The sequence below is a fragment of the Mytilus edulis genome, chromosome 2 (assembly GCF_963676685.1).
Source record: "Mytilus edulis chromosome 2, xbMytEdul2.2, whole genome shotgun sequence".
Taxonomy (NCBI): Eukaryota; Metazoa; Mollusca; class Bivalvia; order Mytilida; family Mytilidae; genus Mytilus; species Mytilus edulis.
In genome coordinates, this window is record NC_092345.1 from 26,002 (window position 1) to 52,082 (window position 26,081).

The window sequence follows — 26,081 nt, forward strand, 5'->3', positions numbered from 1 at the left end:
GAGGAGAGGTAAATCATGAAACTGTTTTTTAGTGGCAATGACCGCGTATTTCGAGTTGTTTCAAGGGTTATGTGTAAGAAAAACAATGTGTTCGTTCATCGTATATAAATCCAAAAACAGCAGTGCTGTATTTTGGTTGGCAAAAACCTTTACATTTGTTGATTACATTACACACAATTCTTACCTGGATTATTTTTGAAGGCACATGTCTGTATTCATCCATAAAAGACAATATGCAATATGGTACGATGATAATTTACTTACTGCTTTAGAATTGTGTGCCTAAAGAAAATGGTTTTTTTCTTCGTCAAACGTATTTGATTTTTTCTAATTTAAAATGCAGAAATTGCATGTGTATTTTCGTCGCTATTCGTCTTTTTGCCACGTTTCTGTCGGATTCTATCCTAAACTAATGAATAGTAAATTCATTGATAAGAAAAAAGAATCAAAAGACTTTTATTTTTCGGTATGCATATTCGACACATACAAGCTATTTAAAACTGTGTCAAAAATGCTTTCTTTCAGTATCAAACAGTATAAGTGTATATTCAGAAAAAAGAACGTTACACGTTATTTTATGATGTCAATGTACTATTCTTCATAACGATCACAAGCTGCAAAAATTTAAATTTACATTATAATCTATGCTTTTTTCGTCATTTATAATTCTTGCCTGATAACAAAGGGTTAGTTTGGATATAATTTATACGTAAGGGCAATGTATTCTAATAATTGATTTATAAATGACAATAAGAATCAAAATGTCTAAGATCGGAATCGGTTAAAATTGTTCAATTGGCTTCAATAATATATTAGAAAGATGTGACAGAATCAAAAACATTACACATGATGTCAACTTTCTATCGTTTACCGTAATGTTATCTTGATTTACACATAACGGTTTATTAAAATGCAGTGTGTTCTAAAAATCTATAAAACAATTGGTGCAATTGCTTCATAAAGAAAGAATAAATCAATTAAAACAGTAACGTCTCCCTTCATCAGCGCACTTAGCTGTCCGGTATAACAAGACAATTACGATTTTTCTTCGTTTGTAAGAATTCACTAATGACTTTGCAGTTCAACACTTTCAGCACCGGCGTCAGTATTTGGACTACTTTGACCTGATTTTTGAGCATCTAATAATGTAGTGTGTTCCCTTTGTGGAGACAGAGATTGATTGTTTCCTGCATTTTGGCGTTTTCTAAAACAGATGCATAAAATTTCAGACTTGCAAGAAACTATGTTAAAATTTACGTAGAGAAAGTAAAATCATGATGATAAAAAAACTTTTTTCATTTGGTAATATATCAGACCTATATTAGCTTTGATTTTTCCGAATGAAAATAATTTATAATATTAATTTACATGGTCTATATTTGGAACTTAGAAATACTTCTTTATCACTCTCATTTTTGTTATTTGCGTAATTTGTATTGCATTTAAAAGTACTATCAAATTTGTTAATTTTCTTTGGTGTTTTCCCGGATTTTGTTTGCCTTTGGTAAAGATTTGCTGATTTAAGCCTTTTCAGCTGATTTGTAAAGTTTTGTCGTTTGCTATACTTTAATACCACTGTTCGAGATTAAGGGAGGGTTCTGCATGCAACATACATGTTCAACCCGCAACATTCTGTACGTATTTGTCTCAAGTAAGGAACGACGGAAATCTATATAAGTTCGCTTCTACGCCGTTCGACCTCTGGCTGAGAGCTGGCTCATTTGCATTATCCATTTGCTTGATTGTTTGAGCTTTTGATTTTCTTTATTAATTTTTATGACGGAGTTTTGTTTTTTGTGTTTTTACTTTTTGCAAACATGTCACATCTTCGTATTTGCTTTTTTGTGGTCTATATTCAATTACTGTCAAAGGATTAATTACTGATAAGAGAGGCGACATTGGTTAACAGATGTTCAAGTCTTATTGAGAAGTGAAAAAAATCAAGGTAAAAAAGCCAAAACTTGGACAATCGTATGAGTTTCTAAGAAGTGAGATAGGGTGCGTGGACAGAGTATGATGTGCAAGATAAAACCTTTTATTCGATACTTACTTAGACTACATATATGATATTTCAATAAAAATATCATTCTGCTTACTAAGGTTTTTATTATCTCACAAAATATAGCTCATCAATTATTAGTAGAATGATAATTCTCGTTATGTGGATATACCTCGTAAGAACCCTTACCCGAACCCGAACATCACTCATCTATTTATTTAAAGAAACCCTAATGCCCGCTTATACATTGTCTTAACCCGTATAAATTAGAAATAAGAATGCAAATTGATTCTTATAAAATATAGCCAGTGCAATTATTTTAAGAATTAATTATACTTTAGAAATTACAAATTTTTATAATGCTTTAAACCAATCTACCGATTATTGCTAGAATACTGACTACTGTCAGACCTTACCCTTTATATATTATATTTCTTCCAGCTGTGATATGTGATACTTAATGTCACACATGACCCCTTTTATATTATCTTTCTTCCAACTGTTGCCAGATGCTTATTACTGTCGAAACTAACAATTTTTACTACTGTTACTAACTTACCGGATACAAAATATCACTACTCCAATTATTGCCAGAACACTAATAATTGCTAACACTGGGATAATTATCGAAACGCTTACTGAAAATAGTAACAATGTCAAAATTAAATAACCTTTTTTTTTTTATAAAATGGTCGTTATTTAAAGACTACATTATTACTTTTAACAATTTTATGTATAATCTCTTGCACAAAAACGTTCAAGAAAAATAATGTTATTGGCAAAACGAACGCTAGCCCAACCGGTCGTAACACTAGCAAAAACTTGATTCTGGGGATACTTCTGCCGCATCTCTTGTTATTGACATATTCAAATCTGTGGCAATTTGACCCTTTCCACACCCATTTGTATAAAGATAGATTCTACAACTGCATCGAGTGTGACGTCATCAGACATGGTCGCCTTTTTTTCACGACATCTAAATATGAAATTTAGAAAAAAGCAAGACCGACGTCATAATCGAATTTCGAACAATGAGGATAAAACATCAGAAGAAACATAAATAGAACAATGAACAAATCAAGAAAAACATAAATTGTTTAACAAGAAACAAAAACAATTAAATCAACGTGTGGCTGTCGATGATCGCAGAAGATGATTGAAAGATTGTACGAATAAATCCAAATGTTCTAAAATGAAATATGCGAAGCAGTCGAAGGGATTTTCGTTTATCAAAAATTATAATGCATTTGAAAATCATTAGAGACACAGATTCTTGCATAGTTACTCGTCAATTATCGGACTTATCCAATCTCGATACAGAAGTTGAAATATGAATTTTAAATACCTCGATTGGATAAATCCGATAATCCACTGGTAACAATGTGTGTATGTGTGTGATAGGTATGACCTGTTGGTGATCCTCTGCTGTTGTTTTTTATTTGGTCGGGTTGTTTTCTCTTTGACACATTCCCCATTTCCATTCTCAATTTTATATCATTTATATTGTCTAGTTGCTCTATTGTTCACTTTGAAGAACATTCTCTATATGCCTAACACGTCGAAAAAGTTAAATACCCAGAAGCAGTTAAAATGATCATTCCATAAACCTTCATATTATCAAAGATAAGCAAAAAATGAAAAATTGAAATAATAACAATTGTTCAGAGAAAAACGTGTAGGTATTTCACCCGAATTTACATGAGTAACAAAAAGTAAAATCACAAAAATACTGAACTCAGAGCAAAATCAATTCGGAAAGTCTATAATCACATGGCAAAATCAAATAACAAAACGCATTAAAAACGAATGGACAAGAACTGTCATATTCCTGACTTGGTACAGACAATTTGGATAAAAAATTGTATGCTTGGTGTTAGATAACATTCAGATCCTAAAAATATTTCTTTTTAAATAAAAAAAAAAATAATGGAGTTAATACATTTTCGTTGGAAAAGAAGCTTAATTTACTCTGATTCAAATTAATATTTTTGTTATGTATATTTTTGTTTGACATAATGGTGATAAGGTTCTAATGTTTTACAACCTTTTGTTTCCGGTATTATATGATAGGTTTCTTCGCACTAATACAACAAAAAGTATTCTTCTTTTTCATTTTCAATTTCATTCTAGTTACTTTTAAATGAAATCAAAGCAGAAGATATCTACTTCCGGTTTATTATACGTCACCCCTGTGAACTTTTTTATGTGGATATGTCTTGCAGCCAAATTTAAATCAGGTAGAAATACTAATTCCTACAAAAGTTTGACTGTAAAACTTCAAAGGAGTAGGTTCAGTAAGAACCCTTTTTGGCCCCGAAGTATAGCAGTTTTACAAAATTTTGAAAATGTAATCTTTTAGCTATTTATTTTTAAGTAGAATGCTTCTGCTACATAAATCTGGGCTGTTTTTGACAAAACAATGCACATTTATCGGGTACTATCATCATTAAGTCATGCTAAATTACTGAAATCTTCACAATTTTAGCATTTTAGTTAAATTTTAGACGGTTTCCGTCTTAAATGAAAGTTGCCGCATTCGTGTTCATTCATAATATTGAAATGTAAGTTGTATTTGATGATAATACATTACATATATAAAGTTTGAGAATGAACACGGATGCGGCCATATTCAATTTTGACAAAAACCATCTAAAAAGTGACGTTTTTTTGGCATATTTAATAGATTTTTCATATTCAAGCTTTAATCGGACTATTTAGTAACCATCTTTCACATAAACTAATTGAATCAATTGAAATAGACACTTAAGTGTTTAAAAAGTGTCCAAAATCTTTCGTTAGATGAACCTGAAATTTGAGACCAAAATCGGCCCTTACCGGACCTTCTCCTTTACTATTGAATTGATCTTAATATCAAGGTCAAAAAGGAATGGCATCAAATCAAAAGAATCTTACTCTTTACAATATATGGTTAATGGGTAGTAACATAATACAGCTAATTAAATACAGTAAATCGGCATGTCGTAATAAAATATATGTTAGCATGTCGTGCCTAGAGATAATAAGACGAGATGAAAATTTAGAACACAATATTAACATTTAGCTTTTAACTCATTACCTCAAATCGAAAGATGCTCGGTCTCTTACACGTATGGTTTTAATAAAAAAAACAAATGCATTTCAATTATATCAATTTCAAAAGACAGAATAACTCTAATAGGGAATCGGTCATAATTTACAAATAAAAAATTGAAAATATAAATTGCAATTCAGAAAAATTAATATGTTGTTCAATTTCTTTCACAACGACAAAGTTCAAAGTTCAGAGTAAAATATATAACAAGTAAAAAAGTGGCCGGGGGAGATAAATAATAAAATGAAAGCTTATCGACGAAACTGTATCAAAGGCATATGGTATACATTCTTCAATATTATATATTAAATGTCTTCGCTACATCTTGCGAAACCCATAAGAAATCTAAGTGGCGGAAAAAAAAAGATATATAGATATGACAACAAATTCAAAAGTTTTTTCCATGGAAAAGTGGAAAGACCCAATTAAATCTACTTTCCACATAATTGAAAGTTTAAATGGATGTCTTATAAAAACAACGATTTCAATGGATGTCTTAAATAAACTCATCATAGATACCAGGACTAAATTTTATATATACGCGTTTTGTCTTCAGAATACTCATCAGTGACGCTCGAATCCAAAAAAGTTAAAAATGCTAAATAAAGAACGAAGTTGAAAAGCATTGAGGACCAAACTTTCCTAAAATTTTTGCCAAATACAGCTAAGGTAATCTATGCCTGAGGTAGAAAAGCCTTAGTATTTCAAAAAAATCAAAATTTCGTAAACAGTTTATTTACAAATATAACAATATCAATGATAATTCATGTCAGCACAAACAGTGCTGACTACTGGGCTTGTGATACCCTCGGCGAAATAAATTTAAAAGCATGTCGTTTCTTTCAAATTTGATCATGATAATTCATTGTAATTTCAAGAGGAAAATATTTACCGGTATCTGGGATCAACGTAGCCATGGTGACAGTAATATTAGTGGTGGTTGTGGAAATGTTAACATCAGTGGAAAAATTAGTTGATATTTGAAATGTTACTTCTGGTGAGGTTGGAGTAAATTTGGTACTTGTCATCTTTGTCGAACTTCTTGATGTTGGTGGTATGGAAATTCCTATTTGAAAATAAAGATCAGAAGTTCAAAGCAGTACTTTTAGTTAATATTCTTATCGGTGCAATTAGCAGTTCTTCCCAGAAGATATTGTCTCTTTGTTTATCCAATGGTATTAAGACAACTGTTATAAGAAAAGGGATAATTTTGAATTTTTACAAAAATAATTAAGCGTTTCTCCACTTTCCGGAGATTTTAAATGTCCCTTTATTTTAGGTGATACCTTTTTTGTTTACTTATTGTTTCATCAGATTTTTAATTTGACATTACTATGGAAGCATTTGAATTAACATTTATTTTCTATGATGGAGGTGAAACCATTAAAGCGTTTTGGAGTGAGAAAATCTATAAAGTGTTGTTATTTTCATTTCTTTCAGGTACTGTAAGAGTTGAGTCTACCATTCATACTATCTTTATCTAATTTTTCTGACCTAACATCGTGCATTTCCTTTACATAGAGTGAAATTATAGAAATTGCAATGAAAATAACATATATTTCAATGTTTTAGAGCCCTTATAGAGATAAGTAATCTAATTTTGACCTAAATCTAGTTCAGTGAAAGACAGTTAGCATGTTTACATGTGTACATCACATAAAAACATACATGACATACACCTTTACATTTTAACCATTGTACTGTCCAGTTGTCACTAACACAATAAATAACTATTCAGTTGGTTTCAGTTTCGTTTGTTTTAATTTTCATTACTAGTATTAAATTCAGTTTGACATGTCATGTTTTTCATATATCTCTGCAACATTTTGTTTTCGAGTACTGTTGACCGTGTTCGAATGTATTGGCTTATTTTGCATAAGAAGAACTTGATGCGTCGAGTAGAAAATACTTCATCTACATGTTTATATGGTATGCAACATTAGAGTTTATCAGAAGGTTAAAAAAAATGTATAAAGATACATGCTTTTGAACGGGATTTAAGAAATAATCATTTATCAATATTCAAGAACTAAATCTAATAGTTTGTTTAAGAATAGGTTGCACTTGTTTTGTTTGTTTTGAAAACGATAGTGTATTCTTTGGATTAGTTAAATATAATGATTCCATGACAAACATAAGTTTTTTGTAAATATTTCATAAAAGTAGGATATAATGTTTTAAATGTCAAAAGAGGAAGACTGGAATATAATATCACGTGAATATGTAAATAAAAAATAGATAAACCGTTCATTCTTTAGCTATTATTCTGATATTAAACAAGTGCAAACATTGATCCTGTCGATTAAAGAAAACAGTTTTTTAGTTATTTCCTGATAGATATTTGCAATCGCCGTCATTTGTATCACTATGTTTATTGACGTCAGTGACCTAATGATTTGAAACCATCATATACCCAGTAGTATGTAGGTGCCAATTATTGACATAGGGGCACGCTACATTGATGGAACATATGTATAAAAAAATGCTTTAAAGATACTATAGCCGGTTACAAGGCGTTCAGTCCCGATACCAGGGTAATTTCCAGAGCAAACCAAAATACGCCTTAGTCGAAGCAACCTGGAAGCTACCTGTACCTTTAATAATGTATGCATCCCTGGTTATGATTGACCTAAATGTTTTGCTACATTTATAACGACGTTTACAAACAACTAAAGTATTTTCGTTCCTATTTATTTTGTATTTAATATTAAATTTTAAACATATTTTAATATTCACCTGTTACATCAACCGTAAGTTGCCCAGTTTAGAATGTATTTTAAAATGATTTGATTCAAAATATTCTTGAATATTAGTATCACCAGAAACGAGTTTCATTTGAATTTATATAACTATGTATAGGTGAACGGTCTTGAATGCTTAAAATTTAGATAAGGTTATTTCCCTCTCGGATGTTAAAAGCAAGGCTTCTTCTCATCGTTTGCATACTTGCATATCTCAAACTTAAAAGCAAAACTTAGCCCTCTTCTTGAACATCAATAATCGCAAAATACTTGATTTTAATTGAGTTCAGCTAAGCTATAATGTTTGGAAAATTCAGAAGATAAAATGCTTACCTGGCCATTTATTCGTTGGAGCATGTTTGGATATACATAACGTATACAACTTAGTAGAGCAATCGTATAGTTTGATTGAATACACCTTTCTGTGTCTGTGCATAGCGGCACACCTGGTAGGGTATAATGGTAATGCTAAAACAATAAAATTCACTGAACTAAGATCTTAATTCATTATATTTACATTCCAGACAATTTTCTGTTTTCATAATATTTTTATATTCCAATTTAACTTACAACATATTGTCTAGTTCTTTAAACATTACATGCCAAAAAAGTAGCCTTATACATATTTAGGATGTTCGCTTGTCCTTTTTTGGAATTTTTGTCAGATTTTCGGAACCATTTGGTTTTATCCATTTGAATACCTAACCCCCATTTTTCTTTTATGAATCTTTTACGTCAAGAATAGATTACCTTTGCTGTATTTGGCAAAACTTTAAGAAACTTTCGGTCCTAAATGCTCTTCAACTTCATACTTTATTTGGTCTTTTAAACATATCTCGATTCGAGCGTCACTGTTGAGTCTTTTGTAGACGACACGCGCGTCTGGCGTTAATACAAAATTGTAATCCTGGTATTTATGAGTTTATTTACATGTATAATTATCAGCAATCTGTAAAAGTCTTATATAATCGTTGTTATTTTTTAATAGTTTTTGAGAACGTAAACTTGTCAATGATAAAGCTATGAAAAATCAAGAAAGAACATTATCCTGCGAAAATCTCAATGACTGTTATCTTAAAAACAAGCACATAAACCTATATTTTTTTCTATTTTTGGTTCCTTTATTAATCCCCTATCAATATATACTAGTTTTATGAAAAGTTTGTTATTTTGGAACTGTGTAGCGAACTTCCTTAATGTATCGATTGTGTTATACTATCTATTTTGGCAGTTGTTGCATATTGTTTTACCTTGATACGTTTTGTTTCGAATAGATATATGAGAATTTAGAATATATCGGAAAGGTGGTATCTTATTCAACTAAATATATTCTGCCTGACATGAAATGGGAATTTATCTATTTATCCTTTCAAATATTTAAACTAATATCAGACGTTTAAATCTCCGCTGGTACTGTTTAACTCAACAAACTTCAGTGTATCCGAGTACCTGTTTAAGTATATCACATGTTAGTCGGTGCACGATTATATATAATTAGGACAACTATGAAATGTTGTGAAACTATTAAAACTGGGTCCTTTTCTCCGACCACTACTTCAGATTCAAATATCCATTGTACTTTAATATGTTAAGAAATAGAGTAAACAATGTCTAAATCTGTCAAGTACCAGTATGATATTATAGATATCAAAATTGACACGCGCGATTTACTTGGTAATAGTTTGATAGAAAGCTACTTCTTTTTCCCTTTTTAAACGTTAAATGATCCGGTTTTTCAATACTGTTCATACAAGTTTTATGATATCTATTTGATAGAACAGTATCTGATGATAACGTGTAGGACAATTGAATAAAAGTATTTTGCTGAACACAAACACCTGAAATAATGTAAGTAATGTATCATTGTTCTTTTGTATCGTTGGACTTCTTTTACTAAACCACCTTTCGTGTACATTATTATACCATTGATTTGTTATTGGAGTCAAGTTGTCTAGCTAAATAGTCCCGTTCAAGACATTAATATCTAGTCTTAAGTTATATCCTGAGGTTTTTGTTCTTCAGAAAACTTTCTCATAACTTATCTGTATTGACATACATTCATTGTATAAAGTGTTTTGTACATTAAAATTAAATACGTCTCTCCAAGATTATAAACCATATAGATATGGTTCAGACAGTTATAGGTTGTTTGAAACTTATGTCAATCTCGGACAGTTTTTGATGTTTGAAGGAAAAAGGAATCTTTTGTGTAATGTTGTTACTTGCCTAACAACATTCCATAATTCACCATACAAGAACAGAAATATTAAACAACGCTAACCTAACCAGAACAAATGTGGTTTGGTAGAATACATTTTTTTGTTCCAAAAATGACATCTGATCAGTTAATCATTGTTAATAGTGTACACACCAGCTGTTTGTTCCAACGTTGTACCACTGTATCTTCCATTAAGTTGGTTTTGATAACGCTTGTTCTTTGTTATACGTTTAGACAGTAAAGATTTATTATCAAAACATTTTAGATAAACTCGTGGAGGATTAATAATTTTACACATGTCGCGCGTTTCGTCCATAAAAGATTCATATCAGTGCACGAATAAACAAAGTAAACGAATCAAAATTAATAAATCAATAATTTTTTAACAGTAAAAGTGTGCTATGAAATAAATAAGTCACGTTTACAAAATAGAATCAAATTACGTCAGAAGATGATGATACTTGAAGACCCAACATAAAAAATCGATTCCTGGGGAAGTTGTTAAAACACATTCCATTTATCTTCGAATGAAGTTCTTACAATTAAAGTTCGGTATTTGTGTGATTTTTTTTTTTATTGTAAATAAGAAATATGGCTTTGAAAACAAATTAACAAAAGACTACAAAACACTTTTAACAAATCATATATAATAGTATTTGTCACATAAATGTTCCTGAACGCCTATTACAAGTATCCAAGATAGTCAGCTATGCAATATATAAAATAATGAATGATTATTGAAGTCAATAATATCATTTTTTCAACATTAAACCCAAGAGGATGACATTAACAGTTCTAAGGTAGTTGTAATCTAAACTCAGTATAACGTAATGTTTGAAAATCTGGATTCGTTAAACTCTATCTGATTATTTTGATAAAACCACGTTTTTAGGAAATGGTTTTATATTACGTCAGATGATTTCGTATGTACATGCCAGTACAGACAACTTCTATAAGTCAATTTTAGTGTATCATGTATTCATATACGATCAAGCAACTTACGTGTTTGTATGTCAAAATCATTATAATGTATCCCATGCAACCAATATTGTCCTTTTGTTGAAGAGGACAATTCACCTTCGTTTACCAACCTTGAAGAAATGTCCTTACATAATTTCTGTGCGTCATACCATGACATCGCATTTCTTTCTGAAAAAAAAATAAGGGTAAGTTTTATTCTATGTTTCCGAATTACCTTTGATGTTTGATATTGGTTAATTTTTTTTTCCTTTCTTAGTGTATTACGTATGTTTTTGTGTATTATTTCATCGTTTTCTGTGATTTAGACATTGAGGTGTCAGTGTCTATTCGATGATGTTTAAATGCTATTAGATATTTTCCGCCTCTATTGAATTATTGAAACTTCAAACACTGTTTTGCAAAAATGTGTGAATAAAGTATTACCTTTTTTTAACTGTTTTGGGATCCGAGCGTCACTGATGAGTCTTGGTAGACGACACGCACGTCTGGCGAAAATACAAAATTTAATCTTTGTATGTATGATGAGTTTATTAACAACCATTGGGTCGATGACACTGCTGGTGGAGTTTTAATTCCCCGAGGGTATCACCAGACCAGTAGTCAAAACTTATGGGCTGACATGACTTCTATTGATATGGTCATATTTATAAATAAACTGTTAACAAAACCTTTGCATTTTTGAAAGAATAAGGCTTTTCTACCTCAGGAATATATTAAGTTACCTGTATTTGAAAAAAAAACGTTTCAGGATTTAGGTCCTCATTGCTCTCAAACTTCGTACTTTATTTTTGGCCTTTTTAACGTTTTTGGATTCGAGCGTCACTGATTAGTCTTTTGTAGACGAAACGAGCGTCTGGTATGAATACAAAATATAATCCTTGTATGTATGATGAATTTATTTTTTATAACAGTTACATTGAATTCAATTAAAATGACTGCAATGTGTGAGCAAAACAAACAGACATATTATGTAAAAACGTCAAAAGTTGGGGTACAGCAGTCAACATTGTAATATAATCTTAATCACTATAAAAACTGTGTCAACAAAGAAGCATAAAATTGCATGTAACAAAGTCAGGAGCAAAAAGGAGAGATGAGAATTCAAAATTTACTATTGCATATTTAAACAATGGCGGGATATTATAAGTCCCGAGCTACGCTATAAGTTTATAATTCAAAATGAATTCGACAATTAAAAATATTCATGGACATAAAAGGAACTTTAACACGTAAATCAATTTGATAAACAACATGGTTACCTCGATTCTATACTACAAGACCATTTTTGAAAGTTAAAACTATAAATTGAAGGTTATGAAAGGTTATATAATATATAATACAATGACCTTATTTAAGAACAGGACGAGTTCGGAGTCAAATATTTTTGTGATTTTGTTTTTTATTACCATTTGAGTTGCAGGTAAAGTCGTAATATTGGTGCTCAGGTGGAGCAAATTATAAGTTCAGAATCATATTTGTTTTGTAATCGATCCTCGTATCACTTATGTCAAAATATGAGGAGGAGGAAGCCTTATATGTTGCTTGCTTAATTTGAAGTGATATATACTGTTTTCATGTTGTTTGTTGTCTGTGGTTAAATCGAATGAAACCCTTATCGTAGAAAATGACACACGTAACTTAAATAAATGCGACAGTAATTTGCCGTATTTAAAACATGTAAATTCGTTAGATAGGTTAGGATCCCGCTAACATGTTTAACCCCGCCATATTATTTATGTATGTGCCTGTCCCAAGTCAGGAACTTGTAATTCAGTGGTTTTCGTTTGTTTATGTGTTACATATTTGTTTTTCGTTCATTTTTTTATATAAATAAGGCCGTTAGTTTTCTCGTTTGAATTGTTTTACATTGTCTTATCGGGGCCTTTTATAGCTGACTATGCGGTATGGGCTTTGCTCATTGTTGAAGGCCGTATGGTGACCTACCCTATAGTTGTTAATGTCTGGGTCTTTTGTGGATAGTTGTTCCATTGGCAATCATACCACATCTTCTTTTTTATATATCCAGTAAAATAACAAACAAAAACCAAACTGATCAGAATACTTTAAATGGAAACGCCGTAATTTATCATGGGGAATGGTGGTAAACAGTGTTAAAATATCAAAAGTTTTCATAGAACTTAATCAGAAAAGATCGAGATTTAAGATTATCCAGAAAGTGCCGACCATCCAGAAGTTCTTTAAAATCCACAAATGGAGGAAACAGTTTAACATAATTACTGAAAACATCTTTCACTGCGTACAGAATTGTGTTAATGCAATGTACAATTCTTTAGTTCTTTACAAAATTGAATCAACGGTAAAAAAATTAAATCACAAAAATACTGAATAAAAAATTCCTTATAAAGAAAAATCTAATCGGAAAGTCCATAATCGCATGACAAAATCAATTAACAAAACACATCAAAAACGAATGGACAAGAACTGTCATATTCCTGACCTCTTACAGACATTTTCAAATGTAGAAAATGGTGGACTAAACCTGGTTTTATAGCGCTAATCCTCTCACTTTGATGACAGTATGATCAAATTCCGTTATATTTACAATGATGCGTAAACTAAACAGACATAATAAATAAAATAGTCAAAATATGGGTACAGTAGTCATCATCCTGTAGCAATTTTAAAAAGAACAATTTAACAGAACTCAAAAACATCTATCTACAAACACATCCATTGATTCGCGTGTCTGACATCAGAAATTTTATCCGTCACATAGATTTGACGTTCAATGTATATACAAACATTTTTCACATAGGCAGTGTTAGCATACAGGGTTAAAAAATCAAAAGTATGTAAGAATCAATTTCAGAAATAGACCAAGCTTTAAAATAGTCCAAAAGTTAAATAGAATTTATAAGAATCCACAAAAAGTTAATTCCCCTACGCGATTGAATACTTTTGACATTCGTGGTTCAACGTTTTTTTGTAATTCATAATAGAAATATATTATAGTGACATAAAATAGAACAATATCATACTGACAGAATCAAGTTATAAGAAACAAAGAAAAACAAAAAGACGCATATACAAAACACACCATCAAAAATGAAAGACAATGCAAACACAACGACGGGATGTATAAGTAGCGAGCCACGTGAAGCGGATAAAACATAAAACAATCCAACAGCAAAAGTGATATTAATAATTGAACAAAGACAAATGAAAGAGTAATAAAACACGTTGTTAAGATGATAAACAATATCTGTACGCATAATCTATACATCAAGACCATCATGTGTTACAAACGCCAAAAAACTCAAATAATTTGTTTTCTCCAAATCTATGGCAGATCCGGGGGAGAGAGTAACATATAACGTCACAATTGTATTACGCCATATTACATCTTCGCCGCCGCTAACGATGGCGGAACCCATAGATTTGAACACCATTCAAGATGAAGCTATTTTTCTGACAAAAATTTGCCGGTGGTTTAAAGTAAAGATGTAACCTACTATTCCGAAGAGGCACAATATGTAATGTACCGGTCAATGCTTGCGATGAATATGAACACCGCTATTTTCTGTATCGCATATTTTTTTAAGAAGTTTTGGTAGTAGTCTACGGTATATTGCTGGCAAAGTTTATAAAGTGAAAGATCAAATTACCGGATACAAATTTGATTTAAATCCACATCAAATAAAAAAACATGAATTAACGATATCGCTGAAATAAATATTATTTGAAAATTCAAACGGTTAATTTTTATTTGTGCCTTTTTTATCTTTATTTTTTATTTTATTTAAAAAAAAACGGTCTTCTTGTTTGTTAAAGGACTTATTAGTTGGTTTAATGAATGGGTTAAACGATTCTATGCACAGATTAAAAATGTTTATTTTTCACAGAGCACATCATTTCATCTTGAAGTCTTTTCTAAGATTTATCAATTTATAATATATTACATTTTGTGGTTGACCATTATGGAATGTTTATTTCACAAATGTTAATAGACATGTTTCCCTTGTCGTATATTTCCTCTTTCTTAAGACAAGTCATTGGTCGAAAATGTACTGCATAGTTTTCCATTTCCAAAAAAATTGCCATAGATTTAAAAACAATAAAAATCCGCCATAGATTAGGAAACTACAAAACTTGCCATAGATTAGGATTTTTAAAAATGTGCCATAGATTTGGGATGGCATGACGTCACATTTACCATAGATTAGGAATCTGCCACAGATTTGGAATCCACCATAGATTTGAGTCCTACATATATATCCCATATGCAGGTGAAGTTGGTATATTGCTACTTAGGTGGGGGAAATTTAAAAATTCAAAATTAAAATCGTCTCGTTTGTCATAGATTCTTGTACTGATATAAGTCTAAAAAAGAAGAGGCTCACAGTTTGTTCAAATAGGAACGCCGACAATTTATTAGAAAAGTCTACCTTCAGACTCAACAAATATGTTGTCGATAAGAAACTCCAGCATACAGACCACTTGTTCTTCTGGGTAGCGTTTTACCTTTTTGTTTGTCAAAATTAACAAAATGTGCCTTATGAAATCCCAAAGTAATAAATTTATAGCGTATGCTACCATTTTTACGTTGAAAGGCATTGTGGATTATTTCTTTTAGGCGATTTTTCCATTTCACATGGGGAATGGTGGTATACAGGGTTACAAAAGTTTTAATAGAACTAACTTCAGGCATAGATTACCTTAGCTGTATTTGGCAAAACTTTTTGTAATTTTGGTCCTCAATGCTCTTCAACTTCGTACTTTATTAGGCCTTTTTAACTTTTTTAGATTCGAACGTCATTGATGAGTCTTTTGTAGACGAAACGCGCGTAAGACGTATATACTAAATTTAGTCCGGGTATCTATGATGAGTGTATTCAGAAAAAGACCGAGATTTAAGATTGTCTAGGAGTTCTTTAGAATTTTTAAGAATCTACATATGGTTAATACCACTACGCGAGTAAACAGTTTCACATTATTTCTGAAGACCTTCTTTCACTGCGGACAGAATTTAAGTCAATCTAATGGTCATTTCTTTAGTGGAATATGAAGTTGAGCCAGCAATATACCGTTGTTTGTATGGAATGTTATGAAGCTTTGGTATCCAATACAAACAAGGTTAAGTCCTCCGATTTTGTGTTCGAAGGATTATGGTCCGGTTGATTAGAATATTTATAAAAAAAAAAAAAATTGGGGATCTTTATTATCAAACCGGTGTTAATTCATTCTTTTACGCAAAGTTTGACGAGTTTCACCAATCTAAAGCAGTCAACACAAAGTACATTCGACGATATTGTCCGTGGAAAAGTCCAGAGGTTCGAAAGATTTAGTATAATATGTTTTAGATGTTAAATTACTAGGAAAATCAGGAGTCGTGATTTACTTATCACATGTCTAACACGTGCTCCTTTTTTCCTTTTTTCATGTTTACAAGAAGAAATGATAGGTGTTGATTCACATGTAGCAAGTGTCTTTAAACAGTCGAAAATTTTGACGCAACATGGCTTTAATTTATGAAAGGAATCTGAATTTGTAAAATAGTAACTACCTTTTGGCTAAATATTATCATATCATGGGTATCCCGGAGGATATTCCATGGAACACACAAATCACATTCTACAGTGTTCCGTGCAGCAAAAGAGGACCTTGGTAACACGGGCGATGTCCCAGTCAGTTTGTTCTTTGTATTATTTGTATGCATCATGCATTAAGCTACCAAGTTAATGATGCCCTCCAGCAATAATCCATTAGCAGTTAAGTTTCTTCTAGAAAGAAACTTGACATCGATTTGGTTGAAGTAAAAAGTAAAATCTCAAAAATACTGAACTTAGAGGAAAATCTAATAGGAAAGTCCAACATCACATGGCAAAATCAAATAACAAAACACATCAAAAACGAATGGACAAGAACTGTCATATTCCTAACTTGGTACAGGCAATTTCAAATGTAGAAACTGGTTGATTATATCTGGTTTTATAGCTCTAACCCTCTAACTTTGATGACAGTCTCATCAATTCCGTTATATTTACAATGATGCGTGAACTAAACAAGCATAAGTTTAGTCTTAGATTCAGGATTTTTTAATTAGTTGTTAGTGGCTTTGGACTAGCTGTCAGATAACTACGAGTACTCTCGGATCTGTTCATTGTGTCTTTTTGTGTCGGGATGTATAAGTACCCGGCCACGTCCACTTGTTTTTTTTTTTTTTTTTTTTTTTTGTCCATCTGATGAGTTAAGCCTTTTTCAACTGATTTTTATAGTTCGTTCTTATGTTGAACTGTTATACCACTGTCCCAGGTTAGGAGAGGTTGGGATCCCGCTAACATGTTTAGCCCCGTCACAACATTTATGTATGTGCTTGTTCCAAGTCAGGAGCCTGTAATTCAGAGGTTGTCGTTTGTTTATGTGTTACATATTTTTTTTTCGTTCATTTGTTTTATATAAATAAGGCCGTAAGTTGTCTCGTTTGAATTGTTTGACCTTGTCTTATCCGGGCTTTTATATCTGACTATGCGGTATGGGCTTTGCTCATTGTTGAAGGCCGTACTGTGACCTATATTTGTTAATGTCTGTGTCATTTTGGTCTCTTGAGGACAGTTGTCTCATTGGCAATAATACCACATCTTTTTTTATATTATAAATAAAATAGTCAATATATGGGTACAGTTGTCATCCTTACGGGTAACAATTTTAAAAGGAACAATTTAACAGAACACAAAAACATCTCTCTACAAACACATTCATTGATTTGCGTGTCTGACGTCAGAAATTTTATACGTCCCATCAATTTGACGTTCAATGTATATACAAACAATTTTTTAATTTTCACATAGGCAGTTAGTGTTAGCATACAGGGTTAAAAAATCAAAAGTATGTAAGAATCAATTTCAGAAATAGACCAAGATTTAAAATAGTGAATTCCACCACGCGATTGAATAATTTTGACATTTGTGGTTCAACGTTTTTTGTAATTCATAATAGAAATCTATTATAATGACATACAATAGAACAATATCATACTGACGGGATCTTTTTAAAGGTACAGAATCACGTTATAAGAAACAAAGAAACACAAAAGTCGCATATACAAAACACACCATCAAAATTGAAAGACAACACAAACACATCGACGGGATGTATAAGTATCGAGCCACGACAAACGAATATCACTTAAAACAATCCAACAGTAAAAGTAATATTAGTAATAGAACGAAGACAAATGAAAGAATAATAAAACACGTTGTTAAGATGATTAACAACATCAGTACTCAGAATCCATACATCAAGACCATTATGTATTCTTTGTGAAGTTGACACGGAATATTTTTAAAGGGCAAAATAAAGCAAAAAACTTAACCAGAAAAAAATTAAAACACAATTATATTTTCATTTTTAAAAAACAAGTTTTTTTATAAAGCTCAACCATATTGATAAAGAAGACTATCTCTGTCTAAAGTTTTTATTCTGTAATTCCGTTATGATATTTCAGATCTTTTTTTTTTGTTGTTGAACTATGAGAAATACCAATTAATATGACTGTAATATCTCCATATAGAAAGCCATTGGATTTTACTAACACGAAATCAAATCTGTTGAATATTAGAACAACGAATATTTAGAAATTTTGAATTTGTTGTAGAACAGACACTTATATGACTAGTAAAAAGAACGAAACTACTAAACACTCCTAAAGCAAAATGTTAGGAGCAAACATGAATCCCCTCTATTATTACCGAATTCCATATAGGCCGTATGAAATATATTCTATAGCTGTTCCTTTATTGCTTCTCATCAGAGAGTGTATTGTAAGAATGATTAACGTTAACATCCGGATCATACTTTCTACTTAGGTTCCTGTTGTTAAGTAGATACATTGATGATTTTAATAGATCATAAGTATAAGATGATTTTGTAAATTATCGCTTTGTGTTTACGCATATTTACCAATTGCTGTGCTACCATAGCAATAGAATTTCTTATGTGTCTGGCAATCTTCTTCTCCGACAAAAATATTTGGGACGCCTAGCGAATATCCTACTGGACATAAATCTTTATCTAAAATAACATCTGCAAACAAAATAATACACAAATTGGTCAAGTTTGAAATTGCATAGTGAATTAATTGATAACACAAAGGTCATCAAAGATACCTGAATTATATTTCTGTACGCCAGTTGCACGTTTTGTCTATAAAACTGATCACTGCTGACAATCTAATCAAACTGCAGTTAAACCTGCTAAACAAACATACGTTAACATCTAGTTTTTACATATCTTCTTAATAACGACACTTGTTTTGAGTTTACAGAAATGTCTTTACGTTAAATATTCACCATAGACATGATTACACGTGAAATAAAGACCGATGGTTCATTTGTTCATAACATTGCATCTTACATTTGTAATTTAAACAAACAAAATAAATCATTTGAAGTCTTGTCTGTGGATTAAGCATGATAACTTATTGCATCATAATTTTATTAGTAATACCATATGGCATCTGCAATCATCTATCTGAACAATGAAGTTTATATTGACTAATATTTATTATATGCACATGTATATAAACAGTATAAATACGATTTCGTTCTTTAACAGCTGCAGTATTCTCACCATGTGCAAATACTTAACATACGAAAACTAAAGATATCGTTACTTTTATTTAGATTAAGAATTATAACTGCTATTAGAAACTAGGGATTCTGTGTGTGTTTTGATTTTACAATGCAAATATCAGCTCTTTCGCTACAGAACTATTTTTGAGAGGATTTAGATCGACGATAATGCTTAAAAGAGGGACAAAAGATACCAAAGGAACAGTCAAACTCATAAATCTAAAACAAACTGACAACGCCATGGCTAAAAATGAAAAAGACAATGTGATTGTACAACAAATGGAAACTATTATCTCATTATTCAGTCAAAAAACAATAATTCACTAGATACATATTACGACAGTCAGACAAAGCAAATATTTGACTAAGACTGCAAGATATATCTAGTTGACACGCACGCAACATTGTTAAAAAAGAAAACAATACTTTTATATATGTTCAACATTCATGCATACATTTTTTCTGTGAAAATAGCAATTCATGAAAACGTCATCTCATAATCAATTTGGATTTCCATGGCAGAGTCATAAAGACTCTTATCTGAAGTGATAAGTAACCTGTCGACTATATGTTAGGAATGTGAATTTAAACCAGCAGCTGTCAAAACATCTTAGATGTTAGATATGTTGTTGTATACCACTCTAAACCAGATACCACAGGACGTAACAGCTAACACTCATAGGTCACCGTACGGTTTTCGCTAACCTTACCCTAACTAGATAACTCTATACTACAGACCACATGACGTAACAGCTAACACCTATACGTCACCGTACGGTCTTCGCTAACCTATCCCTAACTAGATAACTCTATACTACAGACCACATGACGTAACAGCTAACACCTATACGTCACCTTACGGTCTTCGCTAACCTATCTCTAACTAGATAACTCTATACTACAGACCACATGACGTAACAGCTAACACCTATACGTCAACTTACGGTCTTTGTTAACCTATCCCTAACTAGATAACTTTCTATACTACAGACCACATGACGTAACAGCTAACACATATACGTCATCTTACGGTCTTCGCTAACCTATCCCTAACTAGATAACTCTATACTACAGACCACATGACGTAACAGCTAACACATATACGTCACCGTACTGTTTTCGCTAACCTATCCCTAACTAGATAACTCTATACTACAGACCACATGACGTAACAGCTTACACCTATACGTCACCGTACGGTCTTCGCTAACCTAGCCTTAACTAGATAACTCTATACTAGAGACCACATGACGTAACAGCTAACACCTATACGTCACCTTACGGTCTTCGCTAACCTATCCCTAACTAGATAACTCTATACTACAGACCACATGACGTAACAACTAACACATATACGTCACCGTACGGTCTTCGCTAACCTATCCCTAACTAGATAACTCTATACTACAGACCACATGCCGTAACAGCTAACACCTATACGTCACCTTACGGTCTTCGCTAACCTATCCCTAACTAGATAACTCTATACTACAGACCACATGACTTAACAGCTAACACCTATACGTCACCGTACGGTCTTCGCTAACCTATCCCTAACTAAATAACTCTATACTACAGACCACATGACGTAACAGCTAACACCTATACGTCACCTTACGGTCTTCGCTAACCTATCCCTAACTAGATAACTCTATACAACAGACCACATGACGTAACAGATAACACATATACGTCACCGTACGGTCTTCGCTAACCTATCCCTACCTAGATAACTCTATACTACAGACCACATGACATAACAGCTAACACATATACGTCACCTTACGGTCTTCGATCATGATATAGACCATACGTAATTGTTAGCAATTAAGTATTGTCTGATATATACTAAGGACAAATATAATATACAGCTACTGTTTTTTTTTTAATTTATGTTGTTTGTTTTATTTAGTTTTTGTGTACTTTTTTGTGTTGGTCTTTTTTTAAGGCCATAGCAATGTCATACTTTTGAGAATGGAAATGGGGAATGTGTCAAAGAGACAACAACCCGACCATAGAGCAGACAGCAGCAGAATGTCATCAACAGGTCTTCAATGCAGCGAGAAATTCCCGCACCCGAAGGCGTCCTTCAGCTGGCCCTAAACAAATATTTATACTAGTTCAGTAATAATGAACGCCATACTAAACTCCAAATTGTACACAAGAAACTAAAATTAAAATTGATGCAAGACTAACAAAGGCAAGAAGCTCCTGACTTAGGGGGCGCAAAAATGCGGCGGGGTAAAACATGTTGATGAGATCTCAACTCTCCCCCTATAACTCTAGCCAATGCAGAAAAGTAAATGCATAACAATACGCACATTAAAATTCGGTCAAAAGAGAGGTCCGAGTCTGATGTCAGAAAATGTAACCAAAGAAAATAAATGAAATGACATTAAAACATAAATAACAACAGAATACAAGCAGTTAACTGACATGCCAGCTCCAGACTTCAATCTAACTGATTGAAAGATTATGTCTTCATCATATGAATATCGGGCACAATCCTTCCCGTTAGGGGTTTAGTATCATACTATCATAACATATATGAGTTTGTTTTCGTTTTATCAGATTGACTTTCCTTTTGGTATATTTCGCCGCTCTTCTACGAATGACAACATCTTAAATTATAGGCTCTTAACTTTTGACAAACAAATATAGAATGCTGAGAAAGCCAAAAGAGTACAAAGATGAATAGCATAGAGGACCCAGAATACCAAAAGCTATGCCAAATACGACTAAGGTAATCTATTCCTGGGAAAAGAAATCCTTCGTATTTCGAATAATTTATACTTTTGCAAACAGTTAATTTATAAAAATGACCAAATAATGGATATTTTTGGTCAACACCGAAGTGCCGACTACTGGGCTTGTGATACTCTTGGGAAGAAATGTCCTCCAGCAGTGTCATCGACCCAGTGTTGAAAACAGTGTCAAATACACCAGGCTTATAATTTAATACGTGAGGCGCGCGGTTTGTCTAAAAACGACTCATCAGTGACACTTAGAAAGCCAAACATGTACAACGTTGAAGAACATTGAGGACCTAAAATACGAGAAAGTTGTGCTACGCTTTGATTAGAGTATTTTGCTTACGTTTTTTAATGTCGTAAACTTTCATTTCTGATGCATTTTCACTATTTGCACTATGACAGGAATCTTCCGGAATCTTATTAGCATTTGGGTTGTCATTAACCAGATCATTATCTGATATACAATAACCGTTGTTTACCTGAAATAGATTATAAAATAATTTAAATTCCAATCAATTGTTTCGTTTAAATTAAGATATTCTTTTCGGAAAACTAGTTAACGTGCTTGTCAAATAGCACTTCAATTGCAAGACAACAAGGACTAAACAAAACAATAGTAAACTTAATGTACGAGATACAAGAGGTCTTTAGTGTTTTCCCAAGAAGAAGACTTCAATTTTAGAATAAAATCTTATTTTATGCGATAGAATATTTAGCCAACTGCGTTCCTGGCTTGATTTTTAATGTATTAAATTTTATATACGTTCTCTCAATATTTTAATCGAAATTGAAATTATAGAGTGTTAAAATCGAGAAGAAACGGTTAACGCAGTACTTCTATTTTTTTGTTCGTTCTTATGTACTGTTATACCACTGTCCCAGGTTAGGGGGGAGGATTGAGATTCAGCTAACATGTTTAACCCCGCCACATTATTATGTATGTTTGTGTCTGTCCCAAGTAAGATCCTGTAATTCAGTGGTTATTGTTTGTTTATGTGTTACATATTTGTTTTTCGTTCATTTTTTGAACATAGATAAAGTCGTTAGTTTTCTCATTTGAATTCTTTTACAGTGTCAGTTCGGGCCTTTTATTGCTATGTGGTATGGGCTTTGTTCATTGTTGAAGGCCGTACAGTGACCTATAGTTATTAATTTCTTTGTCATGTTGGTCTCTTGTGGAAATTTGTCTCATTGGCAATGATACCACATCTTTTTTTTTTTATATTTATCTGGAGAATGAATTGACAAAGACAGTTCTTTATTGTATCTGTAACATCTATGTACATCTATTATAGACTTGGAACAATTTAAACCTTGACTTAATTTATGGGCACATGTCTGTAGGTGCAGACCTTTAATTCTCCTCTAGATGTATGTTGCTAATTATTGAATCTTGCTTGCTGTTACGGTCAATTTCATTCGTATTTTTTTTAAAGATGGCTGGTTTGTCAAATGCATAACTTGATTTGGTTTTTTTTCTATCGATTTATGAGTTTTGAACATCGGTATACTACTGTTGCCTTTACTATTGTTTTTCTGTTTGTCTTTTCATTTTTAGCCATGGCGTTGTCAGTTTGTTTTAGATTTATGAGTTTGACTGTCCCTTTGGTATCTTTCGTCCCTCTTTTATATGAAACACAGAATAAGATTATGTGATTACTATTGAGACCAAAAAAAAAATAAAAGAAAATTTGATATTTATAAATAATTCGACCATGTTATCCTGATTTTAAAAAGCTTCAGGCCTACGAAACAAAGGATTCGATTGACTTAAAATTCAAATTATACATTAGTTGTCTGTTCCAATATTAACTGTACTATAAACAAAATTTTGCTATGGATTTAATTTCCAGCTTCGTATATGTCTAGTTTACTGATTGGTAAACGTACGTCATTAAAAGAGGGACGAAAGATACCAAAGGGACAGTCAAACTCATAAATCTAAAACAAACTGACAACGCCATGGCTAAAAATGAAAAAGACAAACAGAAAAACAATAGTACACATGACACAACATAGAAAACTAAAGAATAAACAACACGAACCCCACCAAAAACTAGGGGTGATCTCAGGTGCTCCGGAAGGGTAAGCAGATCCTGCTCCACATGCGGCACCCGTCGTGTTGCTTATGTGATTACAAATCCGGTAAATAGTCTAATTCGGTAGGTCAAATTCATGAAAGGGAAGGGGATTGTAGTTACGACGTGAGGAACATATCCGATATCATTTGTGAAATGGTTATTCCATAACGGTCAACCAACTCGTGATGGCGTCCGTAAAATTTACGAAGGGACGATTTCAACTTCACCATTTGGAACTCTTGATTTAATAGCTTCCTTGTGAGCAGTAACCCTCTATCAAGAAAATCATGATAGGAAAGGGTTAGGGTTAGGGTTAGGGTTAGGGTTAGGGTTAGGGTTAGGGTTAGGGTAAAAAATATAGCGAGGTTTTTATTGACGTAAATTATGCAACTGGCTGATTATCGCAATAATAAGAACTGGCATTCCGATATCTGATGCATTTATATGTCAGCAGCATTTCTGATATCTCTTAGAATATATAGCATTTATATCGATTCCTCACTCGCATTAAAAATTTCACGCAATAATTTATGAATTAACAGTATTCGTGATGTTTGAAATAAAACATCACATCCACTAGCGAGTGTATCCTGTTTTGCAATTATTAAGGTAAATATATAACTTGGCTGCCAAAGCGTCAATGTATTAATTGTCAACTACTATTCAAGGTATACGAAAAGTAAAATTACAAAAAAATCGATCTCCGAAAACGATTGTGATTCTTCCCATTTCGAACTAATGAAGTGTAAAATTGCTACTAAAAAGCAACACTTTCGAGTATGCACGATATATCGTCCAACTCCATCGAAAGCGAATAAATTCCGAAATTCAATCTTCTTTGAGGAATGGTCACGGTTTCTTGATCGGACTGTTGTTGTTTCAGCAAAAACTTTTTATAACAGGAGATCTAAACTTTTAGATCGACGATCCGACGGATAACGATGCACATATATTTCTAGAAACGCTCGAGGAACATGGACGCTCGCAACATGTCACCGGTAAAACACATGTACATGGTCATACCCTTGATGTAGTCATAACGAGAGAAACCAGTTCTATTTTGAGTGATATACCTTCAATTCAGGACCCACTCCGTTATCTCTGTGATAACAAAGGTAAACCCTCTGGCGACCATCTAGCAATTTCTTTTATTTCAGACTCACTTTTAGTGAATACATTTATCTTTATATAGAGACAATGTTTTGTTACTTTCGTTGCAATATAACATACCTTTTAATTATGATTATTTATTTGTCTTTAACTTTTCTGTTCCTTTTGTTTTGTATATGTGTTTCAAAATTATATTTAATTCATATTGCATTGATTGTTTTAATGTTTAACACCTCTTTTAACTGTAATGATGTTTTATGTTAAGCGCTAAGAGTAATTTTAGTTAGATAATGCACTATATAAATATTGTAAACAATAATAAAAATAATAAAAATAATTTAAATTGAAAGTCCCTAATCAAATGGCAATGTCAAAAGCTGAAACACATCATACGAATAGATGACAACTGTCATATTCCTGACTTGGTACAGACATTTTCTTTTTTACAAAATGGTGTATTAAAGCTCGTTTAAGCTTGTTAAACCTCTAACTTGTATGACAGTCGTATCAAATTCA

The 26,081-nt window shown here is 32.1% G+C and overlaps 1 protein-coding gene across 4 annotated transcripts in view; it reads right to left on the reverse strand.

The window, feature by feature from the left end:
- Positions 1–850: 850 nt before the first annotated feature.
- Positions 851–26,081, reverse strand: part of LOC139511175 (uncharacterized) — a 42,106-nt gene continuing 16,875 nt past the window's right edge. For 2 of the 4 annotated variants that reach the window (XM_071297752.1, XM_071297751.1), the window contains 7 exons: positions 22,718–22,853; positions 18,951–19,073; positions 11,052–11,198; positions 8,165–8,299; positions 5,983–6,156; positions 2,559–2,637; positions 851–1,204 (listed from right to left, as the gene is read on the reverse strand). In XM_071297752.1, coding sequence (XP_071153853.1) covers positions 1,066–1,204; positions 2,559–2,637; positions 5,983–6,156; positions 8,165–8,299; positions 11,052–11,198; positions 18,951–19,073; positions 22,718–22,853 — 933 coding nt within the window. In that variant the 3' untranslated portion in view covers positions 851–1,065. The remainder of the gene's footprint in view (positions 1,205–2,558; positions 2,638–5,982; positions 6,157–8,164; positions 8,300–11,051; positions 11,199–18,950; positions 19,074–22,717; positions 22,854–26,081) is intronic. The other 2 variants (XM_071297753.1, XM_071297755.1) reach the window with 2 other exon arrangements.